The sequence below is a fragment of the Pristiophorus japonicus genome, chromosome 7 (genome assembly GCF_044704955.1).
Source record: "Pristiophorus japonicus isolate sPriJap1 chromosome 7, sPriJap1.hap1, whole genome shotgun sequence".
Lineage (NCBI taxonomy): Eukaryota > Metazoa > Chordata > Chondrichthyes > Pristiophoridae > Pristiophorus > Pristiophorus japonicus.
The window spans coordinates 120,300,350-120,317,516 of NC_091983.1; the positions used below are offsets into that span (position 1 = coordinate 120,300,350).

At 47.7% G+C, this 17,167-nt stretch overlaps 1 protein-coding gene across 1 annotated transcript in view; it reads right to left on the reverse strand.

Moving 5' to 3' along the window:
- Positions 1-13,573, reverse strand: part of rnf217 (ring finger protein 217) — a 173,527-nt gene extending 159,954 nt beyond the window's left edge. The window contains exon 1 of the mRNA XM_070884453.1: positions 12,640-13,573. Within this exon, the coding sequence (XP_070740554.1) occupies positions 12,640-13,242 (603 nt within the window). The 5' untranslated portion in view covers positions 13,243-13,573. The remainder of the gene's footprint in view (positions 1-12,639) is intronic.
- Between the last annotated feature and the right edge of the window lie 3,594 nt (positions 13,574-17,167).

The following is a 17,167-nucleotide window of genomic DNA, read 5'->3' on the forward strand; positions in this document are numbered from 1 at the left end:
GGTGACCGTGCTTTCAGCTGCCAAGGCCCTGAGCTCTGGAATTCCCTCCCGAAACCTCTCTGCCTCTCTTTCCTCCTTTAAGAAGCTCCTTAAAACTTACTTCTTTGACCATGCTTTTGGTCATTTGCCCCAATATCTCCGTATGTGGCTGTATCAAATTTTGTTTTAGAGCACTCCTGTGAAGCTCCTTGGGATGTTTTAGTATGTTAAAGATGCTATATAAATACAATTTGTTGTTGTTCTGCGTTCTTTGAATGTGGAGTCAAGAGGAGCTCCTCCCGGCTCCATATTCAGTGAAGTCTATTTCAAGAGTCAATGACCGCTGGTTAGGAAGCATATAGATCTGGTTTTCCTGAGTGCAGCCAAGACCGGCTGCCTCTGGGCAAGCCAATATTGCAGTGAGGGCCTCAAACAAGCATTAAGCCTCTTTGGTACATGAACACTGCATGGCGATTATTTGGCCTTCATCAATATGGCAGGTGGTGCACTTCTGCCTTGTAATGAGCGTGCGCTACCTGTCCACCATATTGGAGGCTTAGGAGGTTGATTAGTGCCCAAAATTTCTAGGCTAACGTCTTTTACAATCATGCTACTACTGCATTGCACTTTGCGTGGGCTAGAAAAAGAAAGTGGAAATTGATCATCCAGTTATACTATGCACCTTAAGAACATAGGAAATAGGAGCAGGAGTAGGCCCTACGGCCCATCGAACCTGCTCCACCATTCAATAAGATCATGGCTGATCATCGGCCTCAACTCCACTTTCCCGCCCAATCTCCATCTCTATCTCAGCCTTGAATATATTTAGAGATTCAGCATAGACAGCCCTCTGGGACAGAGAATTCCAAAGATTCACAACCCACTGAGTGAAGAAATTCCTCTTCATCTGTCTTAATAGGCCTTTTCATTATCCCGAGACTGTGCCCCCTAGTTCCAGATACTCCAGTCTTGTATGTTTCAATGAGATCATCTCTCATTCTTCTAAACACCAGCGGGTTTAGGCCCATTCTACACAATCTCTCATCATAAGACAGCCCTCTCATCCCAGGAATCAATCTTGTTTTACCGCCTCCAAGGCAAGTATATCCTTCCTTAGAAAAGGAGACCAAAACTGTGCACAGTACTCCAGGTTTGGTCTCACCCAGGCCCTGCACAATTGTAGCAAGACTTCCTTACTCTTATACTCCAGCCCCCTTGCAATAAAGGATAACATGTCATTTGCCTTCCTTATTGCATGCTGTATCTGTATGCTAGCTATCTGTGTTTCTTGCGCAAGGATACCCAAATCTCTCTGAACACCAACATTTAAAAGTTTCTCACCATTTAAAAAATGCATTACTGCAAAGCTATCTTTGCGATGATGAGTTATAAATTACATTTGTTTCACACATGCAAAATGCCATACTTACCTCGAGCTGCAAGGAAACAGAATTTTGTCATTGAGGATGTTTTAAATTCTATTTGTACTAATCTCTTCCCTTTGACCCAGCATCAGTGGCCATGCCTTCAACCACCTAGGCCACCACACTGGAATTCCTTACAAAATCCCTGTGTCACTCCATCTCCCTCTCCTCATTTAAGACTCTTCTTAAAACCCACCTCTAGCAAAACATTGGGTCACCCCTTCTAATATATCCTTCTTTGGCTTAGTGTCCACTGATTTCTTATTAGGCCTCTAGGAAGCACAATTTTCTAAATTAAAAGGTGTTGTATAAATGCAAGTTGATGTTGTGGTTACATTGCACGGGCACAAAATGTGGAGCATAAATAATACTAAACCAGTTACAATTCATAATTTTTTTATTGGGTATGAAACCACCTGGATCATGCTATCGCACACCACTTCAGCTTCACACTTGTTGCATATAACTGCATCCAATGAAAGGCCAACTTTTCCACTCTTTAAAAGTAAAGACTGCCTTTTTAAGTTCCTAATGTTAAAAAAAGAGCCAACTGTTCCCTCAACCTTTTCCGAACATTAGAAGTATCACCTGCAGCCAAAGGCCAGTGAACAAAGTTCTATGTGTGAGTTTAAGTAAATATGCCCAATGATCTGCTTTATCTAATTGGAGAACAGCATGAGAGACAGCATAACTTGGCATTCTCTCCTCACCACTGTAAAACAAGTACTGATGACAAGCTGGTAGGTGCCTGAAGTCATTTATAGCTGAATTTTAAATAAATCTTCATTAGGGTGTAGATCACACATTCTGGAATTCTTCTGTGACCAAGTTTCAAGTGAAAAATACAATTTCCTGCAGCAACAGACCTTCCAAATGCAGTTGGGAATTTTTGAGCAGCACATCAGTTAATAACTTTTTAGCTGATGGTCAGTAATGAGGTTTTGAAGCCGTGATGTAGGCATAACTTTACGGGAGCTGCAGGATCGCTTTTCTGGAATCTAAATAATAAATTCAGCCTCTCTTCCAAAACGAAAAATTAAATGGAGGCAGACATAAGAGAGATAAGAACATAAGAAATAGGAACAGGAGTAAGCCATATGGCCCTTCGAGTCTGCTCCGCCATTCAATAAGATCATGGCTGATCTGATCATGGACTCAGCTCCACTTCCCCGCCCGCTCCCCATAACCCCTTATCCCCTTATCGGTTAAGAAACTGTCTATTTCTGTCTTAAATTTATTCAATGTCCCAGCTTCCACAGCTCTCTGAGGCAGTGGATTCCAAAGATTTACAACCCTCAGAGAAGAAATTTCTCATCTCTGTTTTAAATGGGCGGCCCCTTGTTCTAAGATCATGCCCTCTAGTTCTAGTCTCCCCCATCAGTGGAAACATCCTCTCTGCATCCACCTTGTCAAGCCCCCTCACAATCTTATACTTTTCAATAAGATCACCTCTCATTCTTCTGAATTCCAATGAGTAGAGGCCCAACCTACTCAACCTTTCCTCAAAAGTCAACCCCCTCATCCTCGGAATCAATCTAGTGAACCTTCTCTGAACTGCCTCCAAAGCAAGTACATCCTTTCCTAAATATGGAAACCAAAACTGCACGCAGTATTCCAGGTGTGGACTCACCAATACCTTATATAGCTATAGCAAGACTTCCCTGCTTTTATGCTCCATCCCCTTTGCAATAAAGGCCAAGATACCATTGGCCTTCCTGATCACTTGCTGCACCTGCATACTATCCTTTTGTGTTTCATGCACAAATACCCCCAGGACCTGCTGTACTGCGGCACTTTGAAATCTTTCTTCATTTAAATAATAACTTGCTTTTTGATTTTTTTCTGCCAAAGTGCATGACCTCACACTTTCCAACATTATACTCCATCTGCCAAATTGTTGTCCACTCACTTAGCCTGTCTGTGTCCTTTTGCAGATTTTGTGTCCTCCTCACACATGCTTTCCCTCCCATCTTTGTATCGTCAGCAAACTTGGCTATGTTACACTCAGTCCCTTCCTCCAAGTCGTTAATATAGATTGTAAATAGTTGGGGTCCCAGCACTGATCCCTGCGGCACCCCACTAGTTATTGGTTGCCAACCAGAGAATGAACCATTTATCCCAACTCTCTGTTTTCTGTTAGTTAGCCAATCCTCTATCCATGCTAATATATTACCCCCAATCCCGTGAACTTTTATCTTGTGCAGTAACTTTATATGTGACACCTTGTCAAATGCCTTATAAGAGATATGTTCCTCTCTCTTCTAATGTTTCAGAAAAAGTCAGCATCATTATCAAGCAGGTTTCCCCACTTTATATTCATACCAATTTTTTCACTTCCATTAGAAAGTAGAGAAAAACATAACCAATAATTTCTAACTTGAATACATTACACATTAACTTCACAGAAATAATGATTCACTCTCATCAAAGTAGAGTCTTCCTTTAAAGCTGGTGGTAGGTAAGAGTTACTTCAACAACTGGATATTAACTGAAATGGACTACAAACATATACATATTTGAACACTTGTATAGTGGGACTTTCATGCCTAACTAATGAAATTTGATAAAATAAGTGCAGACAACAAATGAGTTGCCAATTAGGGACATAAATTTAAGATGCATAAACCCGATTACTATTCATTTAGAAGCCAGAAAATCGTGTTAGCTAACTGCAATGCGCCTCCAATACTTTTTTTCTGTGTACTAATTATGTAATTTAACGAAAATTTGCTTGTGAAGTTTGCACACATCAAGATGAATTACATAGAATTTACAGCACAGAAACTGGCAACTGGCCTGTGCTGATATTTATGCTCCACACAACTTGGTTTTAACATTAACATTACTCCCATATTAGGTATAGCATGGTTTACTCATTTGAGACAACAATGTCTCAACTTCAAACTCAGAGGAATATCTCCCACTGTTGAGTACGATTGCCAGTTTAGGTGCAGTCTTGTGCTGTCAAGTCCATGGGCTAGACATTCCCTAAAGCCCCTCAAATGGTATGTTGGCCTTCATAGCGAGAGGGATTTGAGTATAGGAGCAGGGAGGTCTTACTGCAGTTGTACAGAGCCTTGGTGAGGCCACACCTTGAATATTGTGTACAGTTTTGGTCTTCTAATCTGAGGAAGGACATTCTTGCTATTGAGGGAGTGCAGCGAAGATTCACCAGACTGATTCTCGGGATGGCGGGACTGACATATGAAGAAAGACTGGATCGACTAGGCTTATATTCACTGGAATCTAGAAGAATGAGAGGGGATCTCATAGAAACATATAAAATTCTGACAGGATTGGACAGGTTAGATGCAAGAAGAATGTTCCTGATGTTGGGGAAGTCCAGAACCAGGGGTCACAATCTAAGGATAAGGGGTAAGCCATTTAGAACCGAGATGAAGAGAAACTTCTTCACTCAGAGAGTTGTTAACCCATGGAATTCTCTACCACAGAAAGTTGTTGAGGCCAGTTCGTTAGATATATTCAAAAGAGAGTTAGATATGGCCCTTACGGCTAAAGGGATCAAGGGGTATGGAGAGAAAGCAGGAAAGAGATACTGAAGTTGCATGATCAACCATGATCATATTGAATGTTGGTGCAGGCTAGAAGGGCTGAATGGCCTACTCCAGCACCTATTTTCTATGTTTCTATGTAACACCCGATTGCCCGCTACGAAGCACCGCTAACATTCGGTGAGTAACGCTGGCGAGAATTTGCATTTTTATCTTCAAAGTCAATAAAACTAATCACCTGGCGCGAAAATGGACGTTGTACACTAATTTTCGGTGGTTTTCTCGGTGGGTAAGGTGGAAAGTTAGCAACATGTGCGGTCGTTACCGGAATGGACAGTAAGTACTAACATTTAGTCTGAGGCTGCGGTTGGGCCTAGGGAGGGGGGGGGAAACTTAAAAAAAATATTTCAATAAAAATAAAAACGTATAAAGCATTCCCAAGACAGTTTCAAACCTAATTGCCGTCTTAAATTTTTTTTTTTAAATAAAGAACCTTTAACTTAGCTTTCTTTGCAGAGTACTCACCTACCGCCCTGTTTAAGCAGCTTTTACAGGGCGGTTCTCTCGGCGATCTGGACGTCGGCGGTTGAGGCCAAACCTACGCCCTAGCGATTGTTCTCGGCATTGCATGTGGACCGTTCGGGCGTCTTCAGATGTGGGTGATACCATGAAGAAACTTAAGTGGAAACTTTCGCCGGGCGGAAAAACAGCTCTACCACCGAGAAAGTCACCGACAATGAAGCCGAAAGTCTCGCCCCATATGCCCAAGGAACTGAATCTTATCAAACTCACAGCCTCACAGCCAGTAGACAGAGGACACGAACTGGATGCAAATCTAGAGCCCGGAGTGCAAGGGCACAGTTTAACCCAATGCACCACCCAGCATATCTGCCAAATTTTTACATTTGCTGTGTCCTTTTTGGCTTCTCCCAACAATACTGACTAGACAATAACCAGGATTTTGCATGTTTCATAGCTACACAACATCCTCTTCAAAAAGTTTTTGTTTGAAACCTGTGGGATACTGCCTTAACGCTCAATTATTTCTTACCTGAATACTCTATTATTGAAAGGATTACGATACAAATGCATTGAAACAAAAATGTTGTAAAGTGGATACCACTTCCCGGTTCAGCACCTTGCACAGCAATAGGCTGTGAACGAGCCTCATCTATTGGCCCCAAGTTTCCACATGATTTGCTCCTGATTTTTAGGAGCAACTGGTGTAGAACGGAGTATCTTAGAAATCGGAATTCTCGTCATTTAATTTGCTCCAGTTCTAGTCAGTTAATACAGTTTCACTTTGGAACAGAATATTTTTTTTTCAAAAGGGGGCGTATCCGGCCACTTACGCCTGATTTCAAAGTTTCGTGAGTGAAAACTTACTCAAAACTAACTTAGAATGGAGTAAGTGAAGATTTTTGTACGCTCGAAAAAAACCTTGTCTACACTTTAGAAAATCAGGCGTAGGTTACAAATCAGGCGTAGGGAATGGTGGGGTGGGGGGGGGGGGTGTGTTTAAAGGGAAGTTTACAAACATTAAACACTTCAGTTTTACAAATAAAGAGCCATCATCAATAATAAATGATAAATACATCAATAAATCAACCAATAAATCAATCAAAAAAAATTAATAAGAAATAATTTTTTTTTTTAAAAAGATCAATAAATAAAACATTTTCTACTTACCGACTGCAGCACCGGGAGCCCTCAAACAGCGTGCTGGGATGCCCCCCGCGCCCTGTCTCTGTCAGTATCTCTATCTCTCTGTCTGTCTGTGTGTGTCTCTCATTCTCTGTCTGTCAGTGTCTGTGTTTCTGACAGCGAGGGGAGGGGCAGGAGGGGGTAGAGGGAGAGAGGGGGGGGGAGCAGAGGGAGGGAAGGGGGAGGGATGGGGGAGAAGGGGTTAAAGGAGATGGGGGGGAAGGAGATGTGGGGGGGGGGGAAGGAGATGTGGGGGGGGGAAGGAGATGTGGGGGGGGGAAGGAGATGTGGGGGGGGGAAGGAGATGTGGGGGGGGGAAGGAGATGTGGGGGGGGGAAGGAGATGTGGGGGGGGGAAGGAGATGTGGGGGGGGGGGGAAGGAGATGTGGGGGGGGGGGGAAGGAGATGTGGGGGGGGGGGAAGGAGATGTGGGGGGGGGGGAAGGAGATGTGGGGGGGGGGGAAGGAGATGTGGGGGGGGGGGGAAGGAGATGTGGGGGGGGGGAAGGAGATGTGGGGGGGGGAAGGAGATGTGGGGGGGGGGGAAGGAGATGTGGGGGGGGGGGAAGGAGATGTGGGGGGGGGGGGAAGGAGATGTGGGGGGGGGGAAGGAGATGTGGGGGGGGGGAAGGAGATGTGGGAGGGGGGGGGAGGAGATGTGGGGGGGGGGAAGGAGATGTGGGGGGGGGGGAAGGAGATGTGGGGGGGGGGGGGAAGGAGATGTGGGGGGGGGGGGGAAGGAGATGTGGGGGGGGGGGGGGAAGGAGATGTGGGGGGGGGGAAGGAGATGTGGGGGGGGGGGAAGGAGATGTGGGGGGGGGGAAGGAGATGTGGGGGGGGGGAAGGAGATGTGGGCGGGGGGGAAGGAGATGTGGGGGGGGGGAAGGAGATGTGGGGGGGGGGAAGGAGATGTGGGGGGGGGGGAAGGAGATGTGGGGGGGGGGAAGGAGATGTGGGGGGGGGGAAGGAGATGTGGGGGGGGGGAAGGAGATGTGGGGGGGGGGAAGGAGATGTGGGGGGGGGAAGGAGATGTGGGGGGGGGAAGGAGATGTGGGGGGGGGGAAGGAGATGTGGGGGGGGGGAAGGAGATGTGGGGGGGGGGAAGGAGATGTGGGGGGGGGGAAGGAGATGTGGGGGGGGGAAGGAGATGTGGGGGGGGGGAAAGAGATGTGGGGGGGGGAAAGAGATGTGGGGGGGGGGAAAGAGATGTGGGGGGGGGGAAGGAGATGTGGGGGGGGGGAAGGAGATGTGGGGGGGGGGGAAGGAGATGTGGGGGGGGAAGGAGATGTGGGGGGGGGGAAGGAGATGTGGGGGGGGGGGAAGGAGATGTGGGGGGGGGGAAGGAGATGTGGGGGGGGGGAAGGAGATGTGGGGGGGGGAAGGAGATGTGGGGGGGGGGAAGGAGATGTGGGGGGGGGAAGGAGATTGGGGGGGGGGAAGGAGATTGGGGGGGGGGAAGGAGATTGGGGGGGGGGAAGGAGATTGGGGGGGGAAGGAGATTGGGGGGGGAAGGAGATTGGGGGGGGAAGGAGATTGGGGGGGGAAGGAGATTGGGGGGGGAAGGAGATTGGGGGGGGAAGGAGATTGGGGGGGGAAGGAGATTGGGGGGGGAAGGAGATTGGGGGGGGAAGGAGATTGGGGGGGGAAGGAGATTGGGGGGGGGAAGGAGATTGGGGGGGGGAAGGAGATTGGGGGGGGGAAGGAGATTGGGGGGGGGGAAGGAGATTGGGGGGGGGAAGGAGATTGGGGGGGGAAGGAGATTGGGGGGGGGAAGGAGATTGGGGGGGGGAAGGAGATTGGGGGGGGGAAGGAGATTGGGGGGGGGAAGGAGATTGGGGGGGGGAAGGAGATTGGGGGGGGGAAGGAGATTGGGGGGGGGAAGGAGATTGGGGGGGGGAAGGAGATTGGGGGGGGAAGGAGATTGGGGGGGGGAAGGAGATTGGGGGGGGAAGGAGATTGGGGGGGGGAAGGAGATTGGGGGGGGGAAGGAGATTGGGGGGGGGAAGGAGATTGGGGGAGGGGGAAGGAGATGGGGGGGGGGAAGGAGATTGGGGGGGGGGAAGGAGATTGGGGGGGGGAAGGAGATTGGGGGGGGGGAAGGAGATTGGGGGGGGGGAAGGAGATTGGGGGGGGGGAAGGAGATTGGGGGGTGGGGGGGAAAGAGAAGAGGGAGGGAGGCTGAATGGGCCGGGCCCAAAACTTCGGGCAGGGCCCATCCCCAGCACCAGATTTACAGGTAGATGGCGTTGGGTCGTGTCGGGGGGAGCGCGGGTCGGGGGGGTGGTGGGAGGGAGGTCGGTTCGGTTCGGGTCGGGGGGAGGGAGGTCAGGCCGGGGGGAGGGAGGTCAGGTCGTGGGGAGGGAGGTCAGGTCGGATCCAGTCCAGGGGCAGGGGGGGAGCGGGTCGGGTCCCGGGTGTGGGGAGGGGCGGGGGAGGGGGGGGTGGAAGCGGGAGTCAGGTCGGTGTCGGGTGCAGTCCGGGGCTGGGGGTGGGGGTGGCGGGAGTCGCGTCGGGTCGGGAGGTAGCAGGAGCTGGCCGTGGGAGGAGCCTTATTCACGCAGCCCCAGTGAGGCCATTCGGTCAGGGCTAGGGGGCTGCGTGCTTCGGGCCCCTCCCACACAGTTTTGGGCGCCTGGAGCTCCTGAACATGCGCGCCTACTGTAGCGCGCATGTGCAGAGGTCCCGACACTGTTTTCAGCGCAGGGACCTGGCTCCGCCCCCTACAGCTCCTGCTGCGCTGTGCCGAGGGCCAGAGGACCTGCAGGGAGGTGGAGAATCTGGAGGGTTTTTTTAGGCGCACTTTGTGGCGCGAAAAACGGGCGTCCAGGTCGGGACTGCGCCATTCTAGGCGCGGCTCGAAACTTGTGCCCATTATGTTTTCTATTTAACATTTTGTACTTGACACATATCAGTTTATCAATTAATAGACTGAAGAATAAACAGATTTCAGTATGAGTTTTGGCAATAACATAGTACAAATGTAGAACATTATCTGAATAATTAGATTGACAGGATAAATAATACTCAAAAAAAATCAAAAAGGTCCTCTATCATTTTGAAAATATGCTGTAGCTAACAATTTGAAACTTTTGAGGCTAAGACACAGAAATTACTTTGAATTGCTACTTAGTAAAGGTAGTTAAAAACTGCCTTATACAAAATCAAGTTTGGTTTTGTAAAGTGCTATAATTTCCATCTCTACGGATCAAATGCAGTTAGTATTGTACGATCTGCAACCAACTGGTTTATAGCCAGACAATCAGATGATTAACATTCTTTTGACAGGTATGCAATCAATTAACTACAAATGTACAAAGTCATTTATCTTCAGGGTTCCACAGCAAATCACATTAGTTTAAAGTAGGTTGATTATGTTTTCTAACCTTTATCTTTAAGAGTATTGTTTTGGAAAGCAAATAAAGTAAATCATGGATTAAAAAGAAAAACAAAAGATGAAGAATGTGAAAGAGGATACCATCTGTACAAATCAAAAATAAACTACTGTAATTATAAACAGACCGCTTGACTCACTAAACCAGCTTTAAGTTTTCACCTTTAGTTCACAGACTATGGTCTAGTTTTCAGGATCTTCAGAGACTGGGCTCTTGACATAATTGCATAACTGACAGAGGTCGAACTGGAGGAGACTGCTTTAAATTTAGGATATTGAACCAAGCATTTTAAGAAACCTGGATATTGTTACCCAGTTCCATTCTGGATTTCTTTTGTAATTAACAAAAGTATTGATTGTGATAAAATCATGAATCATAGAAGTTTTAGCTATTTGGCCTATTGTGCCTGTGTGAATGCTAGCTCTGCATTACAGCCATCTACTTGAATCCTACTTTTCTGCTCTTTTCCCATCCCCTTTAATATATTTTGTTAACTGTTTATCCAATTCCCTCTAACAATCACAACTGATTTGGCCTTAAGAAGAACACAAGAACATAAGAAATAAGAGCAGGAGTAAGCCATTTGGCCCTCCCAGCCTGCTCCGCCATTCAATAAGATCATGGCTGATGATCTACTTCCACTCCACTTTCCTGCACTATCCCCATATCCCTGAAGTCCCTTAGTATCCAAAAATCTATCTATTTCTGTCTTGAATATACTCAACTGATCATCCACAATCTCTGGAGTAAAGAATTCCCTTTGAGCGATGAAATTTCTCCTCATTCTCAGTCCTCAATTGCCAAGACTGTGAGCCTTAGTTCTATACTCCCATAGAATCATAGAACATTACAGTACAGAAGACCATTTGGCCTATCGTGTCCGTGCCAACCGACAAAGAGCTATCCAGCCTAATCCCACTTTCCAGCTCTTGGTCTGTAGGCATGTAGGTTACGGCACTTCAAGTGCATATCCAAGTTCTTTTTAAATGCTATGAGGGTTTCTGACTCTACCACCCTTTCAGGCAGAAAGATTTCTCCTCAAAACCTCCTACCAATTACTTTAAATCTATGTCCCCTGGTTATTGACCCCTCTGCTAAGGGAAAGAGGTACCTATCTAGGCCTCTCAGAATTTTATACACCTCAATTAGGTCTCCCCTCAGCCTCCTCTGTTCCAAAGAAAACAATCCCAGCCTATCCAATCTTTCCTCATAGCTAAAATTCTCCAGTCCAGGCAACATCCTCGTAAATCTCCTCTATACCCTCTCTAGTGCAATAACATCTTTCCTGTAATGTGGTGACCAGAACTGTGTGCAGTACTCTAGCTCTGGCCTAACTAGTGTTTTATAGAGTTCAAGCATAACCTCCCTGCTCTTATGTTCTATGCCTCGGCTAATAAGGGCAAGTATCCCATATGCCTTCTTAACAACATTATCTACATGTCCTGCTACCTTCAGGGATCTATGGACATGCACTCCAAGGTCCCTCTGTTCCTCCACACTTCCCAGTGTCCTACCATTTATTGTGTAGTTCCTTGCCTTGTTAGCCCTCCCCAGATGTATTGCCTGACACTCCTCCGGATTTAATTCCATTTGTCACTCACTGTTCTACTCACCTGACCAGTCCATTTCTCCAGCCAGGGAAAACATCCTCTCTGAATCTACCCTGTCAAGCCCCTTAAAAATGTTATGTTTCAATGTGATCACCTCTCATTCTTCGAAATTCTATAGAGAATATAGCCCTAGTCTACTCAATCTCTCCTCATAGGACAATCCTAGGAATCAGCCCAGTGAACCTTTGTTGCACTCCCTCCCTCTCAGGCAAGTATATCTTTCCTTAGGCAAAGAGACAAAACTGTATACAGTGTTCCAATGTATTCCATATTCTAATAATCCCCTTTGTATGGAAAACATTTCAGACCTCCCCTTTGTTTCTACTACTTATACTGATTGTATGCCTCATTTCACGTTTATTTGCAGAAAAGGAACAAAACCGTTCAATTCAGGTAGAGTAAAAAAAACGAATCCTAATTACACTTGAAATTGGTCTAACAAGTTACATTGCAGATCGTTAACAACAAAGTAACAGAAAATACCACGAAGATTATACTGCCTTTTTTTTTAAAACAAATATACTCATCCTTGACAAACCTCAGTAATCAAGTGTGTACATAAAACAGACTTCCCTCAATTCAATTTAATCTGATAAATAGATAACCCGTCTGCAGAATGTCAGCTAGCTTTGTTGATTGCAGTTGCACTGAATTAATTTCATAACATTCCCAACCGTATAAAAACAAAATAGGAAGCAGTTTTATTTTACGCTATTTAAAATAGTCCTAAACAAAAATATTTTATCGTATTAGAAATCAAAAGTGCGCCCAAAGGCCAACACTGAGCGATTTTAAATTCTGTTAATAGCGAGCAAGTTGGTTTGAAAATGGATAGTTGCAACACAACTTAAACGCGAACATAAGATACCCTGCATGAATTATGAATGCGACCTGTAAAACTTCATGTAACAATCAGGGTTTCAGTATCAGTCCCTGTAGGGTTATGGCTCCGTGCATTGTCTGCGCTAAAGGGAACACCTAAACTTACTGTTCTGGCAAGTGTGACGGGTGGGAATTACCTGATTGCTAAGGTATCTCTTCAAACACTCCTCGCACACAGCCTTCTTGCAACACGGAAGTGGTCGGATGGGCTTATCATCCAGGCAAACTCGACAGGTCAAAATAATAAAATGTTTATACTCCCCGGCAGAAGGGGATCCCGCCGAATTAATGTCGATCTGCCGGGAGATGTTGAAAGGTTCGGTGCTGGAAGGTCCCAGAACCGCCTGGCTCGGGGACGGGCTGGTATCCCGATCCGTCTGTCGACTGGAAGGAGTCGGCGTGGGTCGGGCGGAGGGGTGATTGATCTGCTTCCCGGTCTCGTCCTCCACCGCCGAGCTCTGGTAATTCTCATTCTCCACACAGTACACGGTGCAGTAAACATGCTGCGAGCGCGGCTGGGCGGCTGGCGACCGGAGCGCGAGCCCGGAGCCGGAGCCGGAGCCCAGCGCCGCGCGGCTGGAACACTCGCCATTGTCCGGCTGGCCGGCGTTCTCCATTCCATCCGGCCGACGTTCCATGGCCCGGCTTATCTCCGCCGCATCCTCCTCCTGGTCGCTGCACGCAGGCATGTCTCCCCTCTCTCTCACACTTTCATCTTCCATTCCTGCCTCCAATCCCATAGGCACAAGCTCCAAACAAGCCTAGTCCCGCATCTGCTTCCGGGTCCTACTCCCCACCTCTCTCTCTCTTTCCCCCCTCCTCCCCCCAAAAAAATTTATTTCACGATCGCCACTGAAAATATCCACTCACTCACTTTGGGGGGAGGCGAAGGTCCAGCTTTTTTTTATTTTAAATGTAGCATCTCAGGAATGTCGCCTTTCCCTTCCCCGTCATTGCATCCATTCTCAGGACAGAGACCACACTTCAACCCCACACCGATTTGCAAACGATAGATTAGGAACAAGCTCAAAAATCCGGAGTTCCCTTGAAGTTAGCGCGCAGGCTATATCCCAGATTCATACTTTCACAACAAAGTCGGTTCGATTCAGCTGTGTCGAGCTCGGCGCTTACTGTAATTACCGTAAAAAACAGGCACGCTCCACTTACCGTAATTATCAGGTTAACCCGGTAACATGAAAATCACTCGAAGAAACGATCTGCTGTTCGTGTGAGTTGAACTGTTACAACAACGGGTAGCCACTGAATTGAAAGAAAGACTTGTATTTATATAGCGCCTTTCGCGACCACCAGACGTCCCAAAGTGCTTTACAGCCAATGAAGTACTTTTGAAGTGTCCTCACTGTTGTAATGTAGGAAAAGCAGCAACCAATTTGCGCACAGCAAGCTCCCACAAACAGCAATGTGATAATGACCAGATAATCTGTTTTGTTATGTTGGTTGAGGGATTGGCCGGTTCACTGGGGATAACTCCCTGCTCTTCTTGGAAATAGTTACATGGATCTTTTACATCCACCTGAGAGAGCAGACTGGATTTCAGTTTAACATCTCATCTGAAAGACGGCACCTCCGATAGTCCTGCACTGGAAGTTGATGTCTATTTTGGCACACACCAATGGTTGCTGGGATGATCAACAAGTGCTTCCCATTTTGTGGACAGGGCACCACAAGTATTTTGCAGGATCGTGGGAGTGGGGGGACAAGGGTCTCTCCAAACACATATTAAGGGATAAACGATAATCTGATGAAGGAAGTCAGAACTGAGAGGTAAGGTGCAAGAATATAGTAGGTACCCTGCATTGCTCCCTGGTCACAGAAAGTTTCCAGCAAACCTAGTACCCTAAGGTCACCAGATATATTGGAGATTAAAACACAGGTAAGCAGTCCAAGAAACGCTGGCCAGCCACTCCTATGTATGCAAGATGTACGGGCAGCAAATTTAACCAGGTCTTCCAGCCTGCTCATCCCATACATAGCTGGTTGAAATGTTGATGGTTGACATTCATGACTCTATGTTGCTGAAATAGGCATGCAGCACAGGATTCTGCAAAATAGCAAGGAACAAATGACTGATCAGAGTGCCACACAGTATCCTTGAGCACAAGTGCCCCACTGCTCTGGAAAAATGATCCAGCCAAAAGCCCATCCATTGCAGATGCTGGTGTCATGTGGTTAATAAAACACCCCAACTTGAATTGTTCGGTAGGAAATGAGGCAGAGGGATTTCTAATTCAGATTCAGCTGACAAGATACAAAAGCAAAATTCTGCGGATGTTGGAATCTGAAATAAAAACAGGAAATGCTGGAAATGTCAGCAGGTCAAGCAGCATCTGTGGAGAGACCCTTCTGACAAAGGGTCACAGACCTGAAACGTTAACTCTGTTTTTCTCCACAGATTTTTTTATTTTTTTTTATTTCAAAATATACTTTATTCATAAAAAGAATCTGTACAGTACATTCAATGGCATTTCATTACATTTCGCTGCGGTCAGCAATCCCATACAATACATCTGGGTGCTGACGGCAGTTCCGTTCGTTACATTTCTCGTTTTTTTCTGTTCAACTGCGATTCACTACAATTAACAGGGTACATTGTGGTACATTTACACAAATTACATTTTATGTGTTACAATACAGTGCCCGGAATGGGTGACGGTACATTTACATTTTTTCTTTCCAAACATGCATTTCATAACACACCTTGCATTGTACATGGCACGACATTGGTGTTTACAGATTTGGTGCTCTATGTACACAAAGTGTAAATTACATATACAGCCCGAGGGAGTTTGGTGCTGATTTCTGCCCCCGGGTTTTCCGTGGCGGAAGGGCTTTAGACTGTGGCTCTTCCCCACCGTGCCTTTGCGGCGACTGCACCAATTTTCAGTGCGTCCCTCAGCACGTAATCCTGGATCTTGGATTGCGCCAGTCTGCAACATGCGGACGTGGTCATCTCCTTGTTCTGGAAAACCAGCAAGTTTCGGCAAGACCAAAGAGCGTCTTTGACCGAGTTGATGGCCCTCCAGCAGCAGGTGATGTCTGTCTCGGTGTGTGTCCATGGGAACAGCCCGTAGAGCACAGAGTCCTGTGTTACGGAGCTGCTTGGGATGAACCTCGACAGCAACCACTGCATCTCTTTCCAGACCTGCATTGCAAAGGCGCAATCCTGAAGGAGATGGGTGACAGTCTCGTCCGCCCCGCAGCCGGCCCGGGGGCTCCGTGCCGTGCTGCTGAGGCGTCGGCTGTGCATGAACACTCTGACGGGTAGGGCCCTCCTCACCGCCAACCAAGCTACGTCTTGGTGCTTGTCTGTAAGCTCTGGCGATGAGACGTTCTGCCAAACAAGTTCGACAGTCCGCTCAGGGAACCACCCGACAGGGTCCACCGTCTCCTTCTTTCGGAAGGCGTCCAGGACCTTACGTGCTGACCACTGTTTGATGGCCTTGTGGTCAAAGGGGTTTCTTTTGAAGAACTTTTCCACGAAGGACAGGTGGACAGGCATGGTCCAACTGGTGGGGGCGTTTCGCGGCAGCGTGGCCAGACCCATCCTTCTCAACAATGGGGACAGGTAGAACCTCAGCACATAGTGACACTTGGTGTTTGCGTACTGGGGGGCTGTGCATAGCTTGATGCAGCTGCACACAAAGGTGGCCATCAGGATGAGGGCCACATTCGGAACGTCCTTTCCTCCACTGTCCAGAGATTTGTACATCGTGTCTCTGCGGACACGGTCCATTTTGGATCTCCTGACAAAGTGGAAGACGGCTCGGGTGACTGCCGCAGCGCAGGAGCGTGAGATGGGCCAGACCTGCGCCACGTACAACAACACCGAGAGCACCTCACTCCTGATGACCAGGTTCTTGCCTGTGATGGAAAGGGAGCGCTGCTCCCAAAATGCCAGTTTCTGTCTGACCTTGGCAATGCGCTCGTCCCAGTTTTTGGCGCACGCCCCGTCCGCTCCGAACCATATTCCCAGCACCTTCAGGAAATCTGGCTTGACGGTGAAGGGAATGGAGGCTCGGTCGGTCCAGTGACCAAAGAGCATGGCCTCGCTTTTGGTGCGGTTGACCTTTGCTCCCGAGGCCAGTTCAAACTGGTCGCAGATTGCGAGCAATCTGCGGACCGACTGCGGGTCCGAGCAAAAGACGGCGACGTCGTCCATGTACAGGGAGGTTTTGACCTGGGCGCCTCCGCTGCCTGGGATCGTCACCCCTCTGATGCCCGCATCCTTCCTGATGGACTCGGCAAAGGGCTCGATACAACACACAAACAAGACAGACGAGAGAGGACAGCCTTGCCTGACTCCAGATCTGATTGGAAAGCTTTGAGTTTCCCACCCGTTGATTAGAACTGCGCTACTGATGTCTGTGTAGAGCAGTTTGACCCAATTGCGGATGCCCTCCCCGAACCCCATTTTGGAGAGCACGTCCATCAGGTACGTGTGCGATATCCTGTCAAAGGCTTTCTCCTGGTCTAAGCTGATTAAACAGGTGTTCACCCTCCTGTCCCATACGTAGGCGATCGTATCTCTGAGTAGCGCGAGGCTATCAGAGATCTTCCTGCCGGGGACAGCGCAGGTCTGGTCCGGGTGAATCACCAGCTCAAGAGCAGACTTGACCCTGTTGGCGATGACCTTTGACAGGATCT